The sequence below is a fragment of the Anabrus simplex genome, chromosome 1, assembly GCF_040414725.1.
Source record: "Anabrus simplex isolate iqAnaSimp1 chromosome 1, ASM4041472v1, whole genome shotgun sequence".
Lineage (NCBI taxonomy): Eukaryota > Metazoa > Arthropoda > Insecta > Orthoptera > Tettigoniidae > Anabrus > Anabrus simplex.
The window spans coordinates 339,393,850-339,418,426 of NC_090265.1; the positions used below are offsets into that span (position 1 = coordinate 339,393,850).

Genomic DNA, 24,577 nt, shown 5'->3' on the forward strand with positions numbered 1-24,577 from the left:
ATGAAAGTGGTGTACGAAGGAGTGTTGACACAAGTGAGAAGTACCGCATTTCACCCCACAATCATTGCCACCGCATAACTGTCATTTTTTATTTTCAATTAAAAAATTGGATTTTAAAATGTCATCGCATAATCGTCGTATGTCTAAGTTTTGTTCATCAATATGTTTAAAAGGTAAATAGAACTGCAAAGTAAGTTGCAAATGAATATGCAATTTAAATACTTATATGGCTTATCGGCAATTTGGTTACACAATCATGTTTGCGAGATGTCATACAACATGTAAATACAGTAGAAGTCCGTTATAGCGAGAATCCATAACGTCGAAAAATTTACTCGCTATAACGGATTGTCGTTATATCCGATTTTTATAAACGTCGGAAAACCCTTCCTGCACTTTAAAATCGGTATGAAACGGCAATCAGACTGTTCAAAACTTGCGTTTCCGCAGATGATATCCACACTACGGCTTACTCGTTAGTTATTTTTCGTAATCCGATACTACGTGAAAGTGTACGTTTAATTTCATTCTGAAAAAAAATATAGTACCGTATTTCTCCGAATCCAAGATGAACCTCACTTTTCCTTCAAAAAATTTAAATCAGGCTCAAAAAGAACTTCGTAAAATCATATGAATGCCTTGTTGTACAGTAGGCCTACGCATTTGTAGACTATTTTTAGACGCCGAACATTGACTTTCGTCACGCCGTATTTCTTTTCTTCTTTTGTGGCTGCACAATTATTATTTATTTCTGCGGGTTGAAGGATCATTAACTTAACATTGGCATCATAATACCGAAGAGAACTCGCTGAAAATTTTCCGGCAATATTTATTCCATGCATCTCTACAATACAACGATCCATCAGGAAATTATTCTTGCTGTCTATAAAACTGTTACTTTTACGCCGCGTCAGATATAACCGGCTACCGCTACACGCACGTCTCGCTTGTCGGGTTCGGCCAAATTCAGCGGCTAGCGATGTATAGGCCCGCGAACGTTGAAAGTCAACGAACGAGTTTATTGCGCCACGGTATGGCCATTCCACCCTTGCGTTTTTCGTGCACGTACCTCGCAATTTCATCTTCGACTTCTTTAAAGCGTCCTTGTTGCGGACCACTGAATGCATTTTTTGTGCAGTACGCATTCCTTTTAGCTCTTTGTCTTCACGCTAACGCCAAATATTGGCTTTAGTTAGGCCTATGCCGTATTTTCTTGCGGCTGCACAATTATTCCACATTTCCGAGTGTTTAATAAACATTAATTTAAAATTGGCATCATAATTTCAACTAGAACCCGTTGAAAATTTGCCGGCAATACCTTTTCCACGTATCTTTACAATACGACTATCCATCACGAAAATATTCCTGCTGTCTATAAAAATTTTACTAAGCGTCAAGTACAATAGACGCGTTATGACTCTGCCACTGAGTAGCCATTGCTTTACTAAGAATTCGAAGGGTCGCATGTTTTGATGCCATTCTGCAGATTTGAGAAACACACAGGCACTGTACAACCGGTTGTCGCGGCTAGCGATGTGTAGTAAAGAGGTGGTCGTTTATTGTCAACGAGTTCTATGCGCGAGTGAAAAGAAGCAGCGTGGTTACCGCGGTAGTTGCCAGTGGTATCCATTAACTTACTGTTAGGCCGCGAATGCAACAACCCTTGAGTTTTCGCATGAGATTCTGAGAAAAAAATGTCTTGAATTCGGAGAAAAACGGTATTACTCCAGAGATTTCTGTGGCAAACACCTCAGCTTTCTTCTTCAAACAGCGTCACCTAACCTAACCGTATATGTAGCCTATCATGAAAACATACCTGAAACGCATGTAAAGAAATAACCTTCTCGCGAAAAATGTACGTGTAAATAGCCGTAACTAGACGCGGGAAGATATGAAATATCATCTGAAATCAGTGATGTACTCTGCCATAGCTTGAGGTGTATCACATTCTTACTTAATTTCCGTATATATAACAATAAAGTGAAGATATCGTTTACTTCAGTCTTTATTTTTAACGAGCTAACAACTGCTATCGGCCACGTTATTTACGCATTTATTACGAAAACGTGATATCCTTTTTCATTTCGAATTTTCTTTAGAGAACAGCAGTCGATGGGTATTACTGATCAACTCCAACGTCGCCTTTGAATGTAAACGAGAGAGCTCGCAAATACACGAAGTGAGTAAACTATACCGTACCGAAGATGATCGATCGCATTTTTTTTTTGCAAACGTTTCGGTTTTCTTATTCAAACAGCGTCACAAATCCTAACTTAACCGTACTATACGTACGATGAAAACACACTTCAAGCGCCAGTAGAGAAATTATACCTTTCTCGCTATACATTTTCATAATAGCCTTTCCGTAATTTAACCAGACGCGACAAAATATAAACTAACCTCTGAAATCAATTAAGCACTCTGCCATATCTCGAGGTGTATCCCATTCTTACTTAACTGCAGTATTTAGCCTCAAAATTAAGCGGTCGTTTAGTCAGCCTTAATTTTTAACGAGTTAACAACCGTTATCGGACACGTTATTTACGCATTTATTACGAAAATATGTTCTCTTTCATTTCGAATTTTCTTTACGGAACAGCTGTCGACGGATATTACTAATCGACTCTGACATCGCCTTCGAATCTCAACGAGAGAAATTGCTAGTGCACATAGCGAGGAAAAGATGCCGAAGGTAATCGATAGCATGCAAGATCATCGCTGGGGTGCATAAATATCGGTAACGGGAAAAATCGCGCGCGCTTAATCGCTCGTAATAACGGATGCGCCAGTGGTAGGGTTCTCGCTGTAACCGAAGGACGATACACAGTTTCATATAGGAATTGTGACGGGACAGAAAAAGTCGTATATATAACGGAGTTCTCGTTATATGCCATACTCGCTATAGCGGACTTCTACTGTAATACCGATATACATACGACGCATGGATTATTGGTTGTTTGACAATGTGCTCGTGAGACTGTGTACAATTTGTACACCAGTGATGTTGCCGGGAATTACTGGCATCACACATGTATTTTCTAGTATGGCTTTCAAAGCCTTCCAACCAAGGGTGCACTGGTATTGGAGGACGCAGGCAAACGGCGACAAAATGAGTCACTGAGAATCTAATTCATGGAAGAAAAGTTAATATTTGCTTTTATCAATGGTAAACATCAGAATTAATGCATTCCTTTTTTCATAACACTGTCATTTTCTTGTGGTCAACTATAATATATAATAAAACGTTCCGGTACTGGGAAATTTACGAGTAGGTACACCCCTACATGCAACCCTTGTACTTCACCTCTACTGGATATCTCCATGTTGTGGCGAGGTTTTTCCTGTTTCATGTTTATTAGGTACTCTTGCAGAAGTATCGACTGCTCTGGAATGTACAGGGTGTGTGTGTTTTTAATCTGATTACTGTAGATATATGTGCATAAGAATTGAAGTTTTTGGGGGGATATTTATAGAAATACTCTGTTTCTGAATACAATAATACTGAACAGTTACAAGCAGTATTTTACATAGCATCACATTAACAAGTGAAGCATATATTTGTAATTATGGATAATTATAGAAACAAAAAACACAAACTATTCTAGATGTGCGTCTAGATGTCGGGAAACAGAGAAGTGTCTGAAAACTGATGAAGTGTTTGTGTACGTCAATGAAATACATAACAATGGCTGCAGTGTATCGTATGAAATGTTACAAATGAAGGCACGGGAGGTAGCACACGATGTTCCCAAACTCAGTTTAAGGCGAGTCGTGGGTGGGCTTTGAGGTTCATACGACGACATAATCTGCCGGTGCGAAGGAAAACAACACTGTGTCAAAGATTGCCTGCTGATTACATGGACAAGATTGCAAATATTCACAGATTTGTCTTACGTTTACACCAGAAAACTTAATGCTTATTTTCCCAAATAGGTAATTCTGATCAGGTTCCAGTATTTCTTGACATGTCTTGCAACAGCACTATTGTGCTGAAAGGTTCACGGAGTGTATTTATGAACACCAGAGATAGTGAGAAATTATGATGCACGGTAATGTTTGCGATTACAGCTGACGGAAGAAAGTTGCCATCTTACTTAATTTTCAATAGGAAAATGATGCCTAAGCAAATACAGTTTCCCCTGGAATTCATGTACGAGGAAAACCGAAGGGTTGGATTGTGCACTACTGAAACAGCCAGCTCTGCTATTTTAGATTGTTTCCGAGGTCACTTCGTGAACAAAGTGAAGCAACTTCTCAATGAAAATAAGATACAACAGGTAGTCATTCCCAGTGGCCTAACGTTTACTTTGCAGCCGCTGGATATATATGGTATTTTAAAACCATTTAATGACTGTTTACATCGAAGAGTGGATGATAAGTGGCAATCAGTACACCGACGCCCACTGGAAATATTAGGCATCCATCCTTAGACTTATTATGCTTGTGGGCAGTGAAGAGTTGGGACCTTATACCACCTGAACTAGTCTCAGAGAGCTTGCTCTAGATGATCCAAAGATGACAAAGTCTGGCAATGTGACGAAGACTCTGATACTGGTATGATCAGCGGTGAGGATGGCACATCAGATACCGAAACCAGCGAGAGTGACACAGAAGATTTTGAGTAAACTGTTTACCGGGAAGTACGTATTTCACACTAATGCAATCATCTTTGCTAGTGTAATATTTTAACCCTTGCCAAGCGGATAAGATTTTGCTTGTGAGCGTAATTATTTTTTGCAAAAATATTCTGTATATTCAAAATTGTTAGGTATGGGGATTCACCTATTCAATACAAGAAATTGTGATAATTATAAAATTATCACATATTCATTTTATTTGGGACCAGTTTCAGCAATCGGGTATGCCATCATCAGTCTAGGAAGTAAGACAAAGTAAGACTTCCTAGGCTGATGATTTTGAATGTAAATCTCAATTCAATACGGAACCTGAAAATGAAATTTTTGACACAGAAAAATATTTTTTAATTCTTAACACACATGAAAATGCAAATATGTAACTACTCTAACGTTTATGAAGTAATTCATACCTGATTTCAGGAGGTCAGTTTGTAGGTATCCATATAATCTTGAAAAAATATATCTTTAACTGCTGGTTTTAGTGCAAAAATGGTACAAGGCACAACACAAAGTAGTCTCGATTAAGATCACCAAACAACTGAGCTGTAATTCACTTTTTACCCTACTTCATAATTCACTATGACTACTGCTATAAATATTGAACTGGCAAATTCACTAATAAACTTGTACAGTTACAATCTAACTAGTATTAATGATACAATTTTACACACATGATGTTGAGTATTCCCTGACAGTTTAAAAACTTTCACTTGTGTGATACATTTGAAAGCACGTACCAGGGTATAAGAATGGCTTTGCTGTGCATGTATTACAATAATAAATAGTCTCTTTTCTTACTTTTTGGGCCTTACAGACAACACAGCCCGCAGAGCATCATCAGTGTCTGCTCTGTCACTTAGTTATTTTAGCACTCACTTGCAACGATTTCACTTTCCTTGCTTTCTCACTCATTCATTTCCGGATATTCATAATCACTATTTAATAATTGTGAGTCTATTTCACTCTCGTTTAGAAGATATTTCTATGACATAACGTCTAGAAAAGGCAAAACGCTGACTTTCGCAATATCAAGAAACTTATATGAAGTACACCAGCTGGAAACCATGCTTCGGAACAAACACCTTCTTTTTTAAAATCTCAAATCCCTGCGTTTAGCCTAAATAAAGGCCCTGTCTATACACTGCTGGCATCTATCAGCTAATATTTCATCCCTAAGAGGAAACATACAGTCGCAAAAGCGCGTAATTCAAAATTCTGGATAAACACGTCTATTGCTCAAGCGGGAGTAGACGGGTTCCAGATTAAGATGTGTAACGCTTGGCTAAGGTTAACTTTAATGCTCCAATTAATGATAATTAACATAATAAGTTCATTTTTATTTTCAGACTGGAGAAACGTTTGCCGAATTATTGCGATTTTTAATTACTGGACTAATGTAATTATTTTGATGTATACACACGATTTTTTTTTTTTTTTTTTTTTACAAGTTGCTTTCCGTCGCACTAACACAGATAGGTCTTATGGCGACGATGGGACAGGATAGTGCTAGGAGTGGGAAGGAAGCGGACGTGGCCTTAAGTAAGGTACAGCCCCAGCATTTCCCTGGTGTGAAAATGGTAAACCATGGAAAACCATTTTCAGGGCTGCCGACAGTGGAGTTTGAACCCACTATCTCCTAAATACTGGATACTGGTCACACTTAAGCGGCTGCAGCCATCGAGCTCGGTGTACACATGATTATTATATGCACCTTAACTTGTATAAAATACAATTTAGTTATAAATTAATTTTTTCAGTAATACAAATACTGGTCAGTAAAACCTCATTAAGACATTCCTGCAGGGGACAAGGAAACAGAATATGTTAAGCGAGAAAACTTACTACTGAATACACAAATAAAAACTATCCAACAAAGATATGGGAACACTAAATACGATTTTTCCAACATGACGGCATTTTACATCGTGTATCTGCAGGAAAATGAAAACTACAGTATATCTACCATTTCTAAAGATGAGAGGAGAATATTAAAAGGTGTGAAAAACATGAGAAAACAAATATGAAAGCCTTTTCTGCTGGGATTATAAAATAACAACAGTGCACTGAAAGGTGTGAAAAACACCAGACAACAAAAATATGAAAACATTTGCACGGGGCCAATAAAAATATCAAGGTATTATTGCAGATCACACTCTGTCTAAAAAGAAATGTTGGTAGAATTTCCATTAATTGGAGAATTAAAGTTAAAATATTACACTAGCAAAAATGATTGCATTAGTGTAAAATACGGACTTCCCAGTAAACTTAAGGACTCGGCAAGTTTGAGTTCTCTTGCCTCTCTCACTTCTCCAAGCACGTAACCTACAAGAAAACTGAAGACATTTTGACTCAGGACTTATCCACACTGGCAGAATATTTCAGGAAATGGAGACTCAAACCCAGTACAGCCAAAACAGAGGTTTCTTGTTTCCATTTGAGTAACCGACTCGCTAACTTAAAACTAAATATTACCTTCTCCAATCGAGTACTTAATCACAATAGGTATCCAAAATATCTCTGTGTTACCTTGGACCGGACATTATCATTCAAACAACATCTTTTGAACTTGTCGAAGAAATTGAAAACCCGAAACAATATTATTCAGAAGCTACGCTCTTCAGCCTTAGCACTGGTTTTCTCTGCTGCTGACTACTGTGCTCCAGTGTGGATTAATAGTCCGTATACAAAGTATATTGACCCACAATTGAATACCAGCATGCGTCTTATACCTGGCACCATCAGATCAACTCCAGTTCACTGGCTCCCTCTGTTGTCAGGAATAATGCCACCTGACTTACGAAGATCCAGAGCTCTTGTTCGAGAGTACAACAAGATCTGCAAGAATCCTCTGCTACCTGTTCTAAATGACATACCAGCTCTTAGTCTCAAAAGACTGAAATCACGACATCCATCCCTTTGTGATGCTGCTCTGAAGACGTCCACCAACTTCAATGCTTTGGAGGAGTGGAAAGGCCACTGGAATAACTCTCCCAACGTGCCCCTGCATAACATCTTCAGAGGGAAAAATATTGCAAATGGATCCCAACTATCACGTGCAACTTGGTCCAGACTGAACAGGATCAGGACAGGTCATGGAAGGCGCAGAGATTCTCTCTACAAGTGGAACTTTGTACCATCTCCAGAATGTGACTTGGAGCCCCTCGCCAGACTATTCCCCACATTGTAAGCGAGTGTCAACTGCGGGCTTATCCAGGTAGTTTGGAAGACTTCCTATCTCCAACAGCGAAAGCACTACAGTGGATTGAAAAGTTGGACATTCAGATATAACACTAATGCCTGAAGTGAATCAATGTTTTTGTTATTGTATATATATTGTATATTATGTATATAATTTCCTTGTCATACGCTAATAAATAATATGTCCTGTAACTAGGGGGTCCTTGGACATACATGCAATATGCTGAGGGGGCCACTGAAACAAGACATTTGCAAAACCCTGTCCTATACATGCAATCTGAAAATCAATCTGAATGGGTTACAGCTGTAACATTGAAAGGTAACAGAATAATGAAAATTCTGAATTTCAAAATGGAAGTGTGTACTTACCTTGATAAATACTGATGAGGACCCACATAAAAAACGTTTTGAATGATAAGGACCGTCCTTTGCTCAATTCTTTGTACAATTCAGGATATGTGAGAGCTATTTTCCCAGATACATCTTTGTCTAATACCAGAGAGAAGACGGGGAACATGGTATACAGAGTAGCATACCTGCAAAATTCCACAGAAAATTAGATATAATGAAATCATTTTTCAAAATTTTTTAACTCATTAAATTAGCTCCTGATAAATAGTTCTTTAAAATAATAATGTTACTAGTTTTACATCCCACTAACTACTAAGAAGAGACATCAAGGTGCTGGAATTTGGTCCTGCAGGAGTTCTTTTATCTACCAATAAATCTACCGACACGAGGATGTATTAGAAAACCTTCAAATACCACCAAGTCTACCAAGTTGAGCTTACAAGGAAAACTACCAAAAATGTACACTCCTATTTTGGTGAAACTAATGTCACTGAAAGTACTTTCAAAAAGATGAACAATGACACCTACTGTATATTGTCTGCAATCATCGATGTTCAGGTAAATAATGACACCTATATTAATTCATAAATATCACACTTAGTCGAATCAAAATATTTTGTTTCCTAAAGTTACTCATCACTGTTCATGCTTTAATTGTTTAGCATCATACAGTTTATTGGGTATCTCAACATAAATAATCTTAACCCTCCGGTGGGCACGCATCCCCACTCAGTGCATCAAATCAGTTTGTTTTCACTTTGCTGATGAACACAGTTATTTCCCGCCTTGGAAGCTAAGGTACCGGCCCCGTGGTGTAGGGGTAGCGTGCTTGCCTCTTACCCGGAGGCCCCGGGTTCAATTCCTGGCCAGGCCAGGGATTCTTACCTGGATCTGAGGGCTGGTTCGAGGTCCACTCAGCCTACGTGATTACAATTGAAGAGCTATCTGACGGTGAGATAACGGAACCGGTCAAGAAAGCCAAGACTAACGGCCGAGGGGATACGTCGTGCTGACCACACAACACCTCGTAATCTGTAAGCCTTCGGGCTGAGCAGCAGTCGCTTGGTAGGCCAAGGCCCTTCCAGGAATGTTGTGCCACGGGGGGGGGGGGGGGAAGCCAAGGTATGCTATGTTCATTATAACACCACTAGGTTTCAACTGAACTAAGCGTTTTTCTGCCTCTTGTCATGGGCTGTGGAAGTTGATAACTACCGTGATGCTGCACTGAGTGAAGCGCATGCTCGCACCCGTAACAGTTTCTTTCACACTTGGTGTAAGACATGCTCGCTCCGTGTGCGCTTGTTTTATAGTTTGTGCAGCTCATCTGTTGCGAAGGAAGTGTTATTCATACAACTCTTCTCGCTGTGAATGTTCCAACATTAGTTTACATATCGACAAATAAGTTTCAGATTGATTTCATTACTGTAAATATAGGAGATTCCTTTTGTTCTGTTCGTGAACTGTTTCTTGATCCAAACAGACATTCAAAAGTTATTACTTGTCTATTTCTTCTGAAAGGGCTGAAAGATTGGAAATCGTGAAGGACATATCCCAAGTCCTTCTAGAGTTTTCCGATGACGATCCAGATCTTCAACCCGAAATCCGTGAAGACGAGGACGACGATCATGGACACAAAGTTGTGGTGGAGGAAGAAGAAAATAGTCATACGGATCAGTCAGTGGATTCGGGAGGAGGTGAACCTGACAACTACGGAGATGATTTCAGATTTTATTTAGATAAAGACTTGGACATAAACTTGCCATTTTATTTTCATTATATTTAATTTCGTACGTTCGTTGTCTTCTATTTTTTAATGCATACCCTAGTATATTTTGTTTGGCGTCTCCAAAAATCGTTGAAAGTAGGGACATTAAAAATCAATATGATTATTATTTGTTAGGTACATTGACGAGTAAAACAATTGTGATTGGATTGTTTTTGTCACGTTTTACACCTACTTCTCTCCCAAAAGACCCTATATTGGCCTGAGTTATGAGATATTAAACGATCACTTTGTTAACCCTTTGAGAGTCGGGTTTCTTAGCCCAATGCACAGCCCAAAATTTAGGTTTTTGCACATGTTTGTAAAACATCCCTCAAGAGGCATTATATTTTAATGAAACAAATAAATTTAACACAGTATGTTAACAAGACATCAAACAACTAGTTTAAGCAAAAAATTGTGAAACATAATTTTTAGTAAAGTTTTCTGGTATGATAATCCTCAAAACAAGGTACAGGGCAAAGAGTTTTGTTGCACTCCTTACAATGGTAGATAGTCCTTGTGTTCCTTTTCTCCCTTTTTGATGTGCGAGCACACACATGGCACACTCTTGAAGGTGGTCTTCTTTCTGGTTCGTTTGGGGGGATATGGGAAAGAAAATGTCGGTGAGTAAGCCTTGTTGGATTAACCCCGCTAGACGGACGGACGACCACCAGGCATAGATGAAGTTCTTGGTGGCCCTGCTTCAGTTAGCGAACGAACAACTTCCAGTTGAAACGATTTCAGTAACCTCTTGTCTCATTTCAGAATCCTCTCAATAAAGAAGCAATTCAGTATTATCACTTCCAAGAAATGGAAAAACAATTTCTTGTATCATTCGATTTTATTTACCTTCGTTCACCTCAGACGTGGTGTTGTAAGACCTCATCCTCACTTTCATTTAAGCCTTCACCACTTGAATTATTTCCAGATATACCTCCTACATCGTCTTAATCACTGTCTTCAAATACTGAACAATCACTTACATCATTCATAAGAATTTCACGAACTGTATCGTCGCTTGTAAGCAAGTCACCTCGACTTGGCGCAGCCATTTTCAACTGTCTGCAATTGACTCGCTAATGCTGAAGACATCCGCTTAAAAACATTTCATTTCCAGTGCTCCCCGTGGTGATAACAATAACCTAACGACTTCAGAAAATAGCCAACAGATGTCAGGAGCTATCCGTTATTCAATCGTTGACCAAAGACAAAGATATATCACTTCAAATTCTGACAGGCAATATATTGCACCGTAACCACAGCAGCACTTACTGCTACACGCAATATATTGCGCCGTGACCTTCACGGGGTTAATGTTAATGATCTTGCCTGCCTATGTCAATAGGCCTAGCAACAACCGTGAATATTTCTTAACTAAAGTAAACTTGTTTCCTCATCCCAAGGTGGTGCAGCTCTTTTTTAGACAGGCCCCCAGTGGAAGGGAGTTGCATGTACCATTTTTACTGCAAATCAACCTTCCTGCCATTCGTAAATCTCTGACAATACGGTACGGGGAATCAAACTCAGGCTTGCGAGAACGGCAGCTAATTGTGCTAACCCTGACAACAGCGGACATTCTTAACTGCAGCTAATTGTGCTAACCCTGACAACAGCGGACATTCTTAACTACAAAACACAGACATATATACATGACTGATGCGTGCTTGCAATGCGCGGGTTGTACACGAAACTATTCACCTATTTGTGTGACGTCATCAGAGCTGCAGTAGGCCTATGCTACAGAGGTGGATATTTCTTAACTACAAAACACAGATGTACCGCATGAGTTCGACACACGCTTTCATTGCGTGGGTCGTATGGACGAAACCATTAACAAATTTGTGTTTTGCCATCAGAGCTGTATAAGGCTTGTACCCGCTTCGAAGTGGAATCATCGTTCTCTGCTGACGAATTACGTTGGGGGTCTTGTATGCAAGATTTATTTTTTTCATTTTCCTCGTCTCGAAAAGCCAAGGGAAGTCTAATACATGAGTAAATACGGTAATATGTACAGTACAACCAGTGTTGAGACATACAATAAATATTTAGCATACACTTTTCAAAACAGAGAATGAAGGATGAAAAGGCACATAAAAAGAGTACAATACATAAAATCATAGTCCATGTACATTGGCGGTCTGGGAGACACTAACACTGAAGCACAACGGAAAGTAGACGGTACTGGTATGCCTATCCTAAGAGCTGTATACAGTCTCAAGTAGTTTCGTTTTTTGATGTTAGCACTTGATAACGTGCATACTCATCAAGAATGACAATGTGATAAGTTAGTATTTATTAGGGAATTGCATATAAGCTTCCTCAATAAGTTTCAAATGAATTATTTGCATAGCAACTTTGTCACAGTAGACTAAATGCTCAAAGGATTTTGAGGGCGCCAGTGTTTTGTGCGGTATATGTCGAACAAAATGGCCAAATATGGCATAAAATATATGCCCTGTGTGACAACAAAACATATTACATATCTTATATGAGCTGTATTGCAGTATTCAGAAACCAGGTCCTTTTGTGATGTTCAAGAAACCATTTGACACTGTACAAAGTTTGGCTGTTTCCATATAAAATTTTAACCGAAACGTTACCACTGACAACTATTACTTCAGTTATGAGTTGGCAACGTATCTTCACGACAATGTCTTCACATTTTCATTTTGAAAACTAGTAATTTCTGTACATCCCTTGATCATACCCAAAAATGTGCATTTAAATGACATTTTGTAGGAGACGTACTCCATGTGGTGCATGCCTGTTCGTGTAATTTCTTAAGGATAAAAATTTCATTGTTCCGTATTGAAAGTATTAACGTTAAAAATTAAATAATTGAAAAAGAGGTTCAACCTATTCAATACATAAGAGAAAGAAATGTAGTGATTACATTCTTATTTAATAGTAACTATGAATGGGACCGTTTTCGACCCTGGTCCAGGTCATCGTCAGCCATAAAAACATGTAAAACAATGCATATGAAAAAGAAAAAGATTAAGTGAACTCTGGATCGGTATAAGATGAAACATAAATTAACGATGGGGGTAGAAATTGAGAGTCACTTAAAAGAAAACAGTACGTAATATTAAGAATGGTAGTATGGCACACGCAAAGATAGGTGAAGTCTCACAATGTTTATGAATATTGGAGAACGGTCAAATGGGTCAGTTTCCACACTCTGTCAGGCACAAAGTCACAACACTATCAAACAACATATGAAGATCATAAATAACTTGAAGTCGCAGACGAATAGATTTGTAGAAGCAAACCGCCAGCTCACGGTGATCAGCGCGGCACATTCAAGGTCATGCGCTGCGGTCTCGAACGCCAAAGTAGATATTCTCCATTCTACTTTGGCGTTCGAGACCACAGCGAGACCTTGAATGTGCCGCGCTGATCACCGTGAGCTGGCAGTTTGCTTCTACAAATCTATTTGTCTGCGACTTCAAGTTATTTATGATCTTCATATGTTGTTTGATAGTGTTGTGACTTTGTGCCTGACAGAGTGTGGAAACTGACCCATTTGACCGTTCTCCAATATTCATAAACATTGTGAGACTTCACCTATCTTTGCGTGTGCCATACTACCATTCTTAATATTACGTACTGTTTTCTTTTAAGTGACTCACAATTTCTAACCCCATCGTTAATTTATGTTTCATCTTATACCGATCCAGAGTTCACTTAATCTTTTTCTTTTTCATATGGATTGTTTTACATGTTTTTATGGCTGACGATGACCTGGACTAGGGTCGAAACCGGTCCCATTCATAGTTACTATTAAATAAGAATGTAATCACTACATTTCTTTCTCTTATGTATTGAATAGGTTGAAACTCTTTTTCAATTATTTAATTTTTAACGTTAATTTCTTAAGGCGCGCCAACTGGAGGGTTAAGAACAGCCTACTATTTCTAATTTGTAGTTATTTACAGGTATATCTGACCTGTATTGAAATCCAGATTTCAAATATTAATAATGTGTCCATTCCCTAAGAGGTGAACATGTTAACAATGCTCATCAATGCTTACAAGACAAATAAACCCCCAGAAATACAAAAAACAATGACCCTTTAGAGTATATATGCAAATAATATCTGTGTATTTTTTCAGAATTTGTCCATGGAAAGTTGGGGGGCATGCATTATAATTGTGTGTTAAGGTTGGTATAGTTGGGGACAAAACATGACAGCCTCAGTTCTTGGAAGCGAGCTGGAACCCAGCTGTCAATCCCACCCTGCACCCTGCTGAGTTAATGAGCTTCAAGTGATCCTTGCTTGGTGCAGAGAGATTGCCAAACCACTCTCTTCAGTCTTGACTCTTTCTTCTTGTCATGTCAAGTGCAGTGCAGTGACCTAGTGATCATTATTAATAGTAACATATGGAATAAGTGATATCTGTAATATTTATTACTTAACAGTTTAATGTAAGAACAGCAATATGCCGGTCTTCTTCTGGCCGTGGGTAAATCAAGAATCACAATGTAATGAAGCGGAATTAAATCAGCTGCCTGAATCTCCTCCTCCTTCTTCTTCTCCTTCTCCTCTTCCGCCAAGAACTCCAACGAAAAGTTACAAAAATGTGATTGGCAGAGGTATTAAATTACAAAAACAAACCATGATGTTGGTGAGGAACAATAAAAATTTCTTACGAGGTGTTTTAGGAAATGGTAGTGTTATAAATGGTAAAAATTTTAGTAATTCAGCATCTGAAGCAACAGTAATCTGTATTACTATGGTGCCGGGAGGACTTCGGCTTGCCAGATGCAGGTCTTTTGATTTGACACCCATGGGCGACCTGTGGGTCATGATGAGAATGAAATGATGATGAAGATGACACATACATCCAGTCCCTGTGCCAGGGGAATTAACCAATTATGGTTAAAATTCCCGACCCTGAAGGGAACCGAACCCGGGACCCCTGTGACCAAAGGCCAGCACGCTAACCATTTAGCCATAAAGCCAGACTATGATGAAAAAAAAATAGAAAAAGATAGTTAAAATCTGTGATATCAATACCTATGAAACACCCACTAAAAAGAAATTTCGGAAGCAGAAATTTAAATTAGGTAAAATAGACAATTTCACTTGGAACTTGCTTCATCGAACAGTTTTTGAGTATTATAGGGACAGTAAATCTCCAACAATAGGTGACCTAACAGAAAACTGCTTGGCGGTACAGATATCTTCAATCGGCTGAAGATGACGCTCACCAGCATCGAAACTAGTTCCAAGTAAATGTTATAACTTATTTAGTTTAATATTAGTATTGAAAAGGTGGATTTTTAATTTTACTTATCTATTATGCTTCAGAGAGTCTCCGTGGCTCAGACGGCAGTGCGTCGGCCTATCACCGCTGGATACCGTGGTTCAAATCTCGGTCACTCCAAGTGAGATTTGTGCTGGACAAAGCGGAGGCGGGACAGGTTTTTCTCCGGGTACCCCGGTTTGCCCTGTCATCTTTCATTCCAGCAACACTCTCCATTACCATTTCATGGCATTTATCACTCATTAATAAATCACCTTGGGAGTGGCGACCCTATTGTAATAAGAGCCTATATATGCTTCATTCATTACATCCCTGACCCGGTCAATGACTGGAAAACAGGTTGTAGGTTTTCACATTATGCTTCAGAACGAACCGCTCAACCACGGACCAAATCTTTACTATTCTCTGTGTCCTGGAGAAATGCTATGAATTTAATGTACCAGTCTCTCAACCGTACATCAACTTTCAAAAAGCATATGATAGCATTAAGAGGAGCTTTTCGTATGAAACCTTGGATTAGCTTGGAGTGCCTAAGAAGAGCTTTGGACTAGTATGTATGACACTTACCAACACCAAGTGTAAAGTAAAAGTACAGCAAGAGTACTCACGCGAGTTCGTTGTCAACCAAGGCCTGAGGAAAGGCGAGACCCTCTCCTGTGTAATGTTTAACTTGGTATTGGAGAGTCTTATCCGTAACATCACCATAAATGACAAAGGTACAATGTGCAGTTTTGTCCAACATCAGAGTGAAGCAGAAGGAACATGGTTCAATAGGAATGTCCAGTGTCATGCGTATGCAGATGATGTTGCCTTGCTGGGAAGAACATCGGGGGATGTGAAATGTTCGTTTGTTGAATTAAATCAGATAGCGTTAAAAGCTAGGCTGAGGGTAAATGGCATGAAGACAAAGTATATGACCACAATGAGATGGGGTGAGGTACTTCGGGAGCTCATTACTGGTAATAAGACCTTCACTAAAACCAGTACGTACAAATACAGTTGAGTCCTGAAAACTTGGCACTCAATAACCCGGCAGTCCGGATAACTCTGCCACACCCTGGCAGGCAAAAAAAACTCTACACACACACATTCGTTCAAGGTCGCGCATTCCTTTGTCTCGCGTCACACTTCCACTCCTCACCACGTGTCTGGCACTGGTGCGCGCTCAGCCATTCATTCTACTTGTCTTTACCAGGGTTAGTCGATTCCTTAACCACGTTGTGCAACTCGATGTGAGTGACTGTGCGTACTGTATTGTTCAAGGCTGTTTCAAATTTTGTGGGTGCTGGACAGTACTCTGCGATGGCATCTTCTGTTAAAAGAAAACAAGTGAACTTGTCTACGGAGCAAAAGTTACGGGCATTAAAGAGATTAGATGAGGGAGAAAGTGTCAGTGCAGTGGCTAAGAACTTGGGAACTGGCAAAAGTATGATAGGAGAGTGGAAGAAGAAGTGGATGGAAATCGAATCATGGTGTGTTAAGAGAATGTGTACAGAAACATTGAAGGAAAAGTATGAAGGAAAGTGACTTTAATGAGGTAAATGAAGCACTTTAAATTTGGTTTTGCCAACCAAGAGAGAAGGGCATGCCAATTAGTGGGCAAATCTTGCAAGAGAAGGCCTTGGAATTTTATGAAGAATTTAAAAAAGACAACGATCCTAAATTTGTCGCAAAGCACTAGCTGGCTTGATCGCTGGAAGAAACGCTATGAAGTCCGGCAGCTTAGTAATTGTGGGGAAAAACTATCTGGGGACAAGGAGGGTACGTCTCAGTTTAAGGAAAACTTTCAGAAATTTATCGAAGTTGAAGGTTTGACGGGACAGCAATTGTATAACTGTGATGAAGCAGGGTTAAATTATAAACTGTTACCAGCGAAAAGTCTTGCTTTCAAGGAAGAATAGTCAGCCCCAGGTTTAAAAAGGAGTAAGGAGAGGGTAACAATCCTAGAATGCAATAATGCAATAGGTGGGCACAAATTAAAACTTGGTCTCATAGCAAAATCATTTAAGCACATTGAAAGGGATCAACTTTCAGTTTGGTACCGAAACCTGGATGAGCTATGCAATTTTCAAAGAATGGTTCCATGAAGTATTTGTTCCATCAGTTGAGCAGTTTTTATAATATAAAAACCAGCCAAGAAAGGCTATTCTGATTTTGGACAATGCGTCTTCGCACTCAGACACTGAAGAGTTAAAAATGGGGACATATGAGCAATGTTTTTACCAGCCAATGGACCAAGGAGTTTTAGTTAGTCCCAAGAGAAGGTATAGGCGCAGGCTGTTAACCTTCCTTCTTTCTGCAAACGATGAGTGTCAAGGTCTTATGCAGAACTTAAAGAAAATTAACCCATCGGATGTTATTGGGTGGGTGGCGAACACCTGGAACGAGTTAGAACCAATAGCACTAGTATGTTCCTGGCGAAAACTCCTTTATTATGAGGGAAATGAGTTTGAGTTTATTAACTTAACCATTGTGGTTTGAATTTCTAATGGTCCGTATTGACTACAACCTCGACTCCAATAAATACATTTTGATATTTGAAATCAGCCTTGTCAATACTTAAGAGTTATTTAATTAATTATTTATTCATTATCACATAATGCACTGTACATGTTTCGAGGACTTTAATGTCCCTTCCTTAGCAGTTTTCTCAAACTACCAAATATCTCTTGGACCTACCAAATATCTCTTAACATGTCCTCTTGTAACCTGTACAGCATAGTCATTCTAAAACATGTCTTAATTGATATATAATATGTGTCATACACTCAAAACTACACTATTCTATTTACAATCATATTAAAATGTCAGCTTTGTCTATTACCTAAAAATATCATCAATTGATTAAAATTTTACTGAAATCATCCGAACCAGAGTTTACGTCTGCTAAATGTTGCGGCTACTTCCATCTGTCCTCGAACACTCCGTAGAGTGGTAGCTTATCACTGCACAATAAATTAATATTCTGTTGTACACACATAAACATAGTTGGCCTTGATCTTAGCATGGGGCAACATGCTAGCCAGTACAACATCGATACCAGGATCAGTATCTTATTCTTCTACTAGCTGATGTACCCGTGCTTCGCTACGGGATTCTCAAAAAGACTGACTTTGTGGTTTTCCTAACTGAAATCAACATAGGTCATTACAAAAATGTAAGTATGAATGTAGCGATTAAAAGCAATGCTATCATATAAAATACTCGATCAAATGGAAAGCCGCACGTTTTATCACTTTTAATGAACAGTGCTGCGGTTAGATTGCGGTGCCAATCTAATAGTCCAAAGTTCCAGAGCTGGGATGACCAGGTCGCAGATTGCCATGAACACTCATCTGCCATTATTCCGCTAAATATGCACACTGTTCATTCCAATCAGTGCCTCAGAGTAGGGATTGAATAGCCCAAATGCTATGATGATCGTGTTACGTACCAGTAGTATCAGAAAATTTATAAACCAGGGGAATGGCATGCTAAAGAAGAACGTTATCTAACTCCCCAGTTACTTCCCATCAATATTCAGGCAGGCTGTTACACTCTGTACGACAGGGCGAGTTGACCGTGTGGTTAGCGGTGCTCAGCAGTGAGCTTGCATCCGAGAGCTAGTGCATTCGAACCCCATTGTCGGCAGTGCTGAAGATGGTATTCCGTGGTTTCCCACTTTCACACCAGTCAAATGCTGGGCCTGTACCTTAATTAAAGCCTAAGGCACTCCTAGCACTTTCCTATCCCATCGTCGCCATAAAACCTATCTATGTCGGTGCGACGTAAATCAAATAAAAAATACTCTGTACCCAGCAGTAATCCTATCTACCGGAGATGAGGGGCAACAGAAGACACAAAGCACATCACGACAAACAATGGTCAATGTAATGTTATTGTTGATCAATGTTATGAGCTTTCTATATTGTAGGCCTACACATTTAGTTTTCTTTCGACTCTGTGATTTGTAAAATATTTTATACCATGAACTGTAGTTTCTTATTCTCCGACTTTACATACCGATTTTCATTAAATACTGTTTACCCATTTTCTCGTTACTCGGCGCTGATATGGACTTACTGTAGTAACAAAACTCCAAATTCATGAATATCTTTGTGATCATAGCCGGTGAGGTAACAATGTATAAGACATGAATAATAGGAAATTTAATACTGTATAACCTTAGTTATGTAGCATTCATCGATTACACCTCTAATAAATATTTAAGAATTACATTTTAGGCCTTCCCCTAAACTACCATTTCACTCAGCGTGAATAAAATAATTTACAGCCTAGACTATAGCGACTTATTTCCTGACTTTGCATACCGATTTTCGTCACGACAGGACTACTAATAACAACAATATTTGAGAATTAAATTTTAGGCTTTCCCCTAAACTACCATTTTTCTCAGCGTGAATACTATCATTGACAGCCTAGATTGTAGCAAATTATTCCCCAACTTTGCATACCCATTTTCTTTAAAATACGACCACTAATAGCATAAATAGTTGAGAATTCAATTTTAGGCCTTCCCCTAAACTACCATTTCAGTCAGCGTGAGTAAAATGTTTTATAGCCTAGATTATAGAGGCTCATCCCCCGACTTCACATACCGATTTTCATTAAACCACTAATAGCATAAATAGTTGAGAATTCAATTTTAGGCCTTCCCCTAAAGTACCATTTCACTCAGCGCGAGTAAAATGATTTATAGCCTAGATTGTAGAGGCTCATACCCTGACTTCACATACCGATTTTCATTAAATTATCTTCAACCGTTTTCTCGTGATGCGTGTACATACATACATACATACAGACAGACAGACAGACAGAAATTACGGAAAAGTAAAAAGTGCATTTTCTTGTTACTATGGACATGACCGATACAGAAATACCATTATTTTCAAATTCTGAGCAATGTACAGACAAAACTCTTATTTTATATATATAGATTTGCATATTGGAAAATGTCCGTTTTGACACCTGAATCTGAAACTCTGTCAGTTGCTCTATTAGAAGTTTGTGTATTCACCTTGCCCGTGACTTCCATTGGTTCATGATTCAAGGTTTTTTGGCTATGTTATCTATATATAGCAGCTTCTCGTTTCCTTTTGCATCTTCTTCTAAATGGTCTGTAAACCTTCTCCAACTTATGCTTTTCTTCATTTACAATCTTTCGGCTCTGTTTCTTCATTTCTCTACTGATGATTTCTACTTTCCAATGCCTTGTTTGTCATCCACTTCTTCCATGCCAGTTTCTTTTTTCACTGACTTCTTCACCTTCTCATTCCATGAAGAGAGATCTTACTCTTTCTTACTGCCTGATGTTCAACTGCAGGTATTTTCTGCCAGTATGACAAATCAAATACTTCTTTGAAGTGCATCCACTCTTCATCCAAAGGGCCAATGTCATTTGCAGGAATACCCTGTTTCATCTCTTCATAAATGTTCTGTTTAGCCTCTGATTCTTTCAGTTTCCATGTTTTTATCCTCTGGTCACTAATACCATCCTTGATGGTACACTTTCTTATCTTCACCTTCGCCAACAGCAGTCTATAATCTCCATCAAATGCTTCTCCTGGTACTGTGGTTACATCCATTAGTTCTCTTTGGTTTTATTTTTCTGTCAGAAAATAACCAATCCTTGTTCTCCTTAGCCCCCCGACCATATCTTGTGATGTACTGGAAGTTCTTTTTACCTAAACTAGGTGTCACTCAAAAATTAGTCCATTTCAAAAAAAAAAAGGTCCTAAAGGTAGCAGAAGGTTAGCACACAAAGTTCTTCTTACCACGCAAAGTTCTTCGTCATTGTCAATCATCATCATCATCATCATCATCAATGTCCCACTCCAGTCGCCCAGGTGTGGTTTCATAGTCAATATAGATATAAAATAGAAAATTTCACAACTTAAAATATTCATTGCAAAAGGAAACTTCATTTTTCAAAGATTAATGAATTTTATAAATATCCATACCAACTAACACTAATTCTTCACAGCACCATAATTTTCACACTTAACAAGAAAATGCTGTAAAATCCAGGACACCAGTCTCTGTGTATATCAAAGATGACCAAGTTTCAAAACAGCAGCAACCAATGTATATCAATCCAGAAAAACTACACTTATAATAGTACTAATACTGAGCTCCCCACACATTATGAACATCTTTTGTAATATTCAAACTTTTCTGCTGTTCAAAATGAACAATATTTTTCAATAACAATGAACATCTATTTGCTTGCTTGCTTGTCAATTATCCCATTTTGTTATAAAAGCAATAAAGTAAGCTAATTAACAATAGTAGAGATTACAACATACCCAACCATAAGGAAGCCTTGATACAATGGGACTGAGGAGAAGTAAAACACAGAAGAGAAGACAGCTTGCATTGTAGATATGATGAGGCCTCTGTGAATCACAAACTGACTAAGTGATGCTGAACGTTTGTAGCTTCGACGGCCATGAACAAGCAGCAAACGTGCTAGGTGACTAAATTGAGACACTGAGAAATCTGCAGCCAAGGAAGCCTGTAGTCCTTCACGACCTGCCAGACCAATTCCTGACAGCAAACAAGGATCATTTTATTTAGGAATACTGCATCCCAAAGAAGTAAGACTCAGTATACACTCATAAATTTGTTAACACTAGAAAGACAGAATGAGTTGCACCACCTAAAAAGACAGAGAAAGGAAGAGGTTAGCACAAGTTAGGGTGGCATGGAGAGCTGTATCAAACCAGTCTGTGGACCGATGACTCAAACACATAATAATAATAATAATAATAATAATAATAATAATAATAATAATAATAATAATAATAATAATAATAATAATAATAATAATAATAAAGTTATTGGTTTTTACGTCTCACTTTTACGGTTCTCGGAGATGGTGAGGTGCCAGAATTTAGTCCGGCAGGAGTTATTTTATGAGCTGCTAAATCTACTGACATGAGGCTGATGTACACTGATGGAAATTGAAATCCCAACACCGAGAAGGCATTAGTTTAGATTAATGCAATTTACGCTAAGCAACTGTCTAGTTAACAAATTTATTTGATTAAAGTTTCCAGGTGAAAGGTTCAAGTATGCATGAGAAGTCATGTAACATGTTGGTAAATTAATAACTGCTGTATTTGCCATGATTTTGAATGCAAGAATGCAATCAAGAATGCATCATGTCTTACAGGTGCTGTATGTCATTTTGTAGGATGGAGTTCCATGCTTGTTGCACATGGTCAGTCAAATCAGCAACGGTTAATGCTGGAATTGGATGATAGAGGATTTGTCATCCGATAATGTCCCAAACGTACTCAATGGTGAAAGGTCTGGTGATCTTGAAGGCCAAGGCAAGTGGTTGACACTCTGTAGAGCACATTGGGTGACAGCAGCGGTATGAGAATGAGCATTATCCTGTTGAAAATCACCTCCTTGATACTGTGAATGAATGGCAGCACAACCGGTTCAATCTCCAGTCTGATGTGCAAATCCGCTGTCAAGGTTCTTGGGATAATAATGAGAGTTCTCCTGCTGTCAAAGGAAATTGCTCCCTAGACCATCCCGGTGTATATCCAGTGTGTCAACACAGCAGACATCTTGGTTCCAAGCGCTCACCTGGCCTCTGCCTTACCAACCTACGGTCATCGTTAGCACTAAGATAGAAATGGCTCTCACCTGAAAACACAACATATCTCCACTCTGCCCTCCAATGAGCTCTAGCTTGATACCACTGAACTTGCAAATTAGTGGTAAGAATGCTACAGGACGTCTGGCTCAGAACTGTACGTCAAGTAATCAATTTCTTACAGTTCGCTTTGCACTTTGGTGCAACTAATGGCAGCTGAAGATGCAGTACAATCCGCCACAGCCATGTGGCGAATACAGCGGTCTCCACTCTCAACAGTGCCCCATGTGCGGATGGACTCCGGTCTTCTTGAGACAATGCCTTTCAATAACCATTGTTGCCAACACCGATGCATTGTGAATACATTCCTGCCAAGTCTTTCTGAAATATCACAGAAAGAACACCCACCTCCTTGCAGCCCTATTACCTGGCCTTGTTCAAACTCAGCAAGCTGTTGATACTGCCTTCTTAGTCTCCTTACAGGCATGTTAGACTCTTACCTACCTCACAACATCAACACCGGATGACGACTAACTATTAAGAAGTATACGGCATGTATTTAAAGTCAATTTGCTTTGCAAGGTCAAAGTGGCAGTACTAGCAACACTCTTCATAGATTAGCATGTAAATATGAATGGACATCATCTTTCAGATGTGCAAACACACTTCCCGAATTTCATTTATCTAGCACAACTCCTTGGTGTTGGGATTCCATATTTTTGCCAGTGTATTTCAGCATCTTCATTTATGTATGCCATGTATGTTTTCAATTGTGAGTTGTGCATCACAAAGCTTGGCCTTCGTGATGCACTCACTGCCTGCCTCCATGGAGACGTGCCCCGCCTTCCTTGCTCACCAATCAGGGCCGTTCTCCCCTCCTATATATGTTGTGCCTCTCGCCTCGGCAGGGGTCTTTGGATCGCCGGTACTTACTAACAGTATTTTGCTGTGATCTACTGCGGGCTCGCCCGTCTGAGGCTTGAACTCTTCACCACTGGGGCATGGAGATAAGGTTTTGAAAGTCAACCTCTCTGTTGATAAGGAGGTGAAGGGAGGATTATTCTGACTTGTTATGTGAGGTTCTTAAATAATGTAATTGCAGTACACGAGTACCCTTGGTAAATACCTTGTTGCTTATGTAGTCACTATCTTTCAAATTGGATGTCGCTCTCTTGGCAAGTTAATTATTAACTCATAGGTAGTATGGCACAGCCACTGTTTAATTGGCCCTCGGCCGCGTGGTTTGTAATCTGCCAAATTTTATTAGACAGCTGTGTTGTGGTGGTATCCGGGCTTTTACCAATAGTTGGGTTATATAACTGTATTTGATTCTAGGCCGCTTAGAGTCGGCAAGCAAACTTGAAAAAAAAAAAAGAAAAAAAAAAAGTATTATCTCTGGCCATGACCAGCCTCATTGATGTAAAGTCCCAGAGCATTCTGGATTTCCGTTTGCTCATGTTCTTAGGTGGTTTTGCGTGTTTGGGAACCTTGTGCTTTCGATCGTTTTCCTCTTTCATATTTTTTTCTTGTAGTTTAAAATATTGTTAAGTGTAAATTCCTATTACTTAGCTTATTTGTGATACATGTTATGAGTTTTCCTGAATTGGATGGTTCTAAACAAATTATTAATAACAAGTTTCATGTTAAGAGTTTTAAACAGAAGCCGTAAGCTGCATTAATCTGTCTGGGTTTACTCCCTTCCTATGTTACATAAATATAGCTGAAAGCTACTCTTTAAATAATATGT

The 24,577-nt window shown here is 39.0% G+C and overlaps 1 protein-coding gene across 5 annotated transcripts in view; it reads right to left on the reverse strand.

The window, feature by feature from the left end:
* Positions 1-24,577, reverse strand: part of LOC136856766 (probable phospholipid-transporting ATPase IIB) — a 407,253-nt gene that overhangs the window by 55,099 nt on the left and 327,577 nt on the right. For all 5 annotated transcript variants that reach the window (XM_067134860.2, XM_067134861.2, XM_067134862.2 and 2 more), the window contains 2 exons: positions 21,527-21,767; positions 8,205-8,371 (listed from right to left, as the gene is read on the reverse strand). In XM_067134860.2, coding sequence (XP_066990961.2) covers positions 8,205-8,371; positions 21,527-21,767 — 408 coding nt within the window. The remainder of the gene's footprint in view (positions 1-8,204; positions 8,372-21,526; positions 21,768-24,577) is intronic.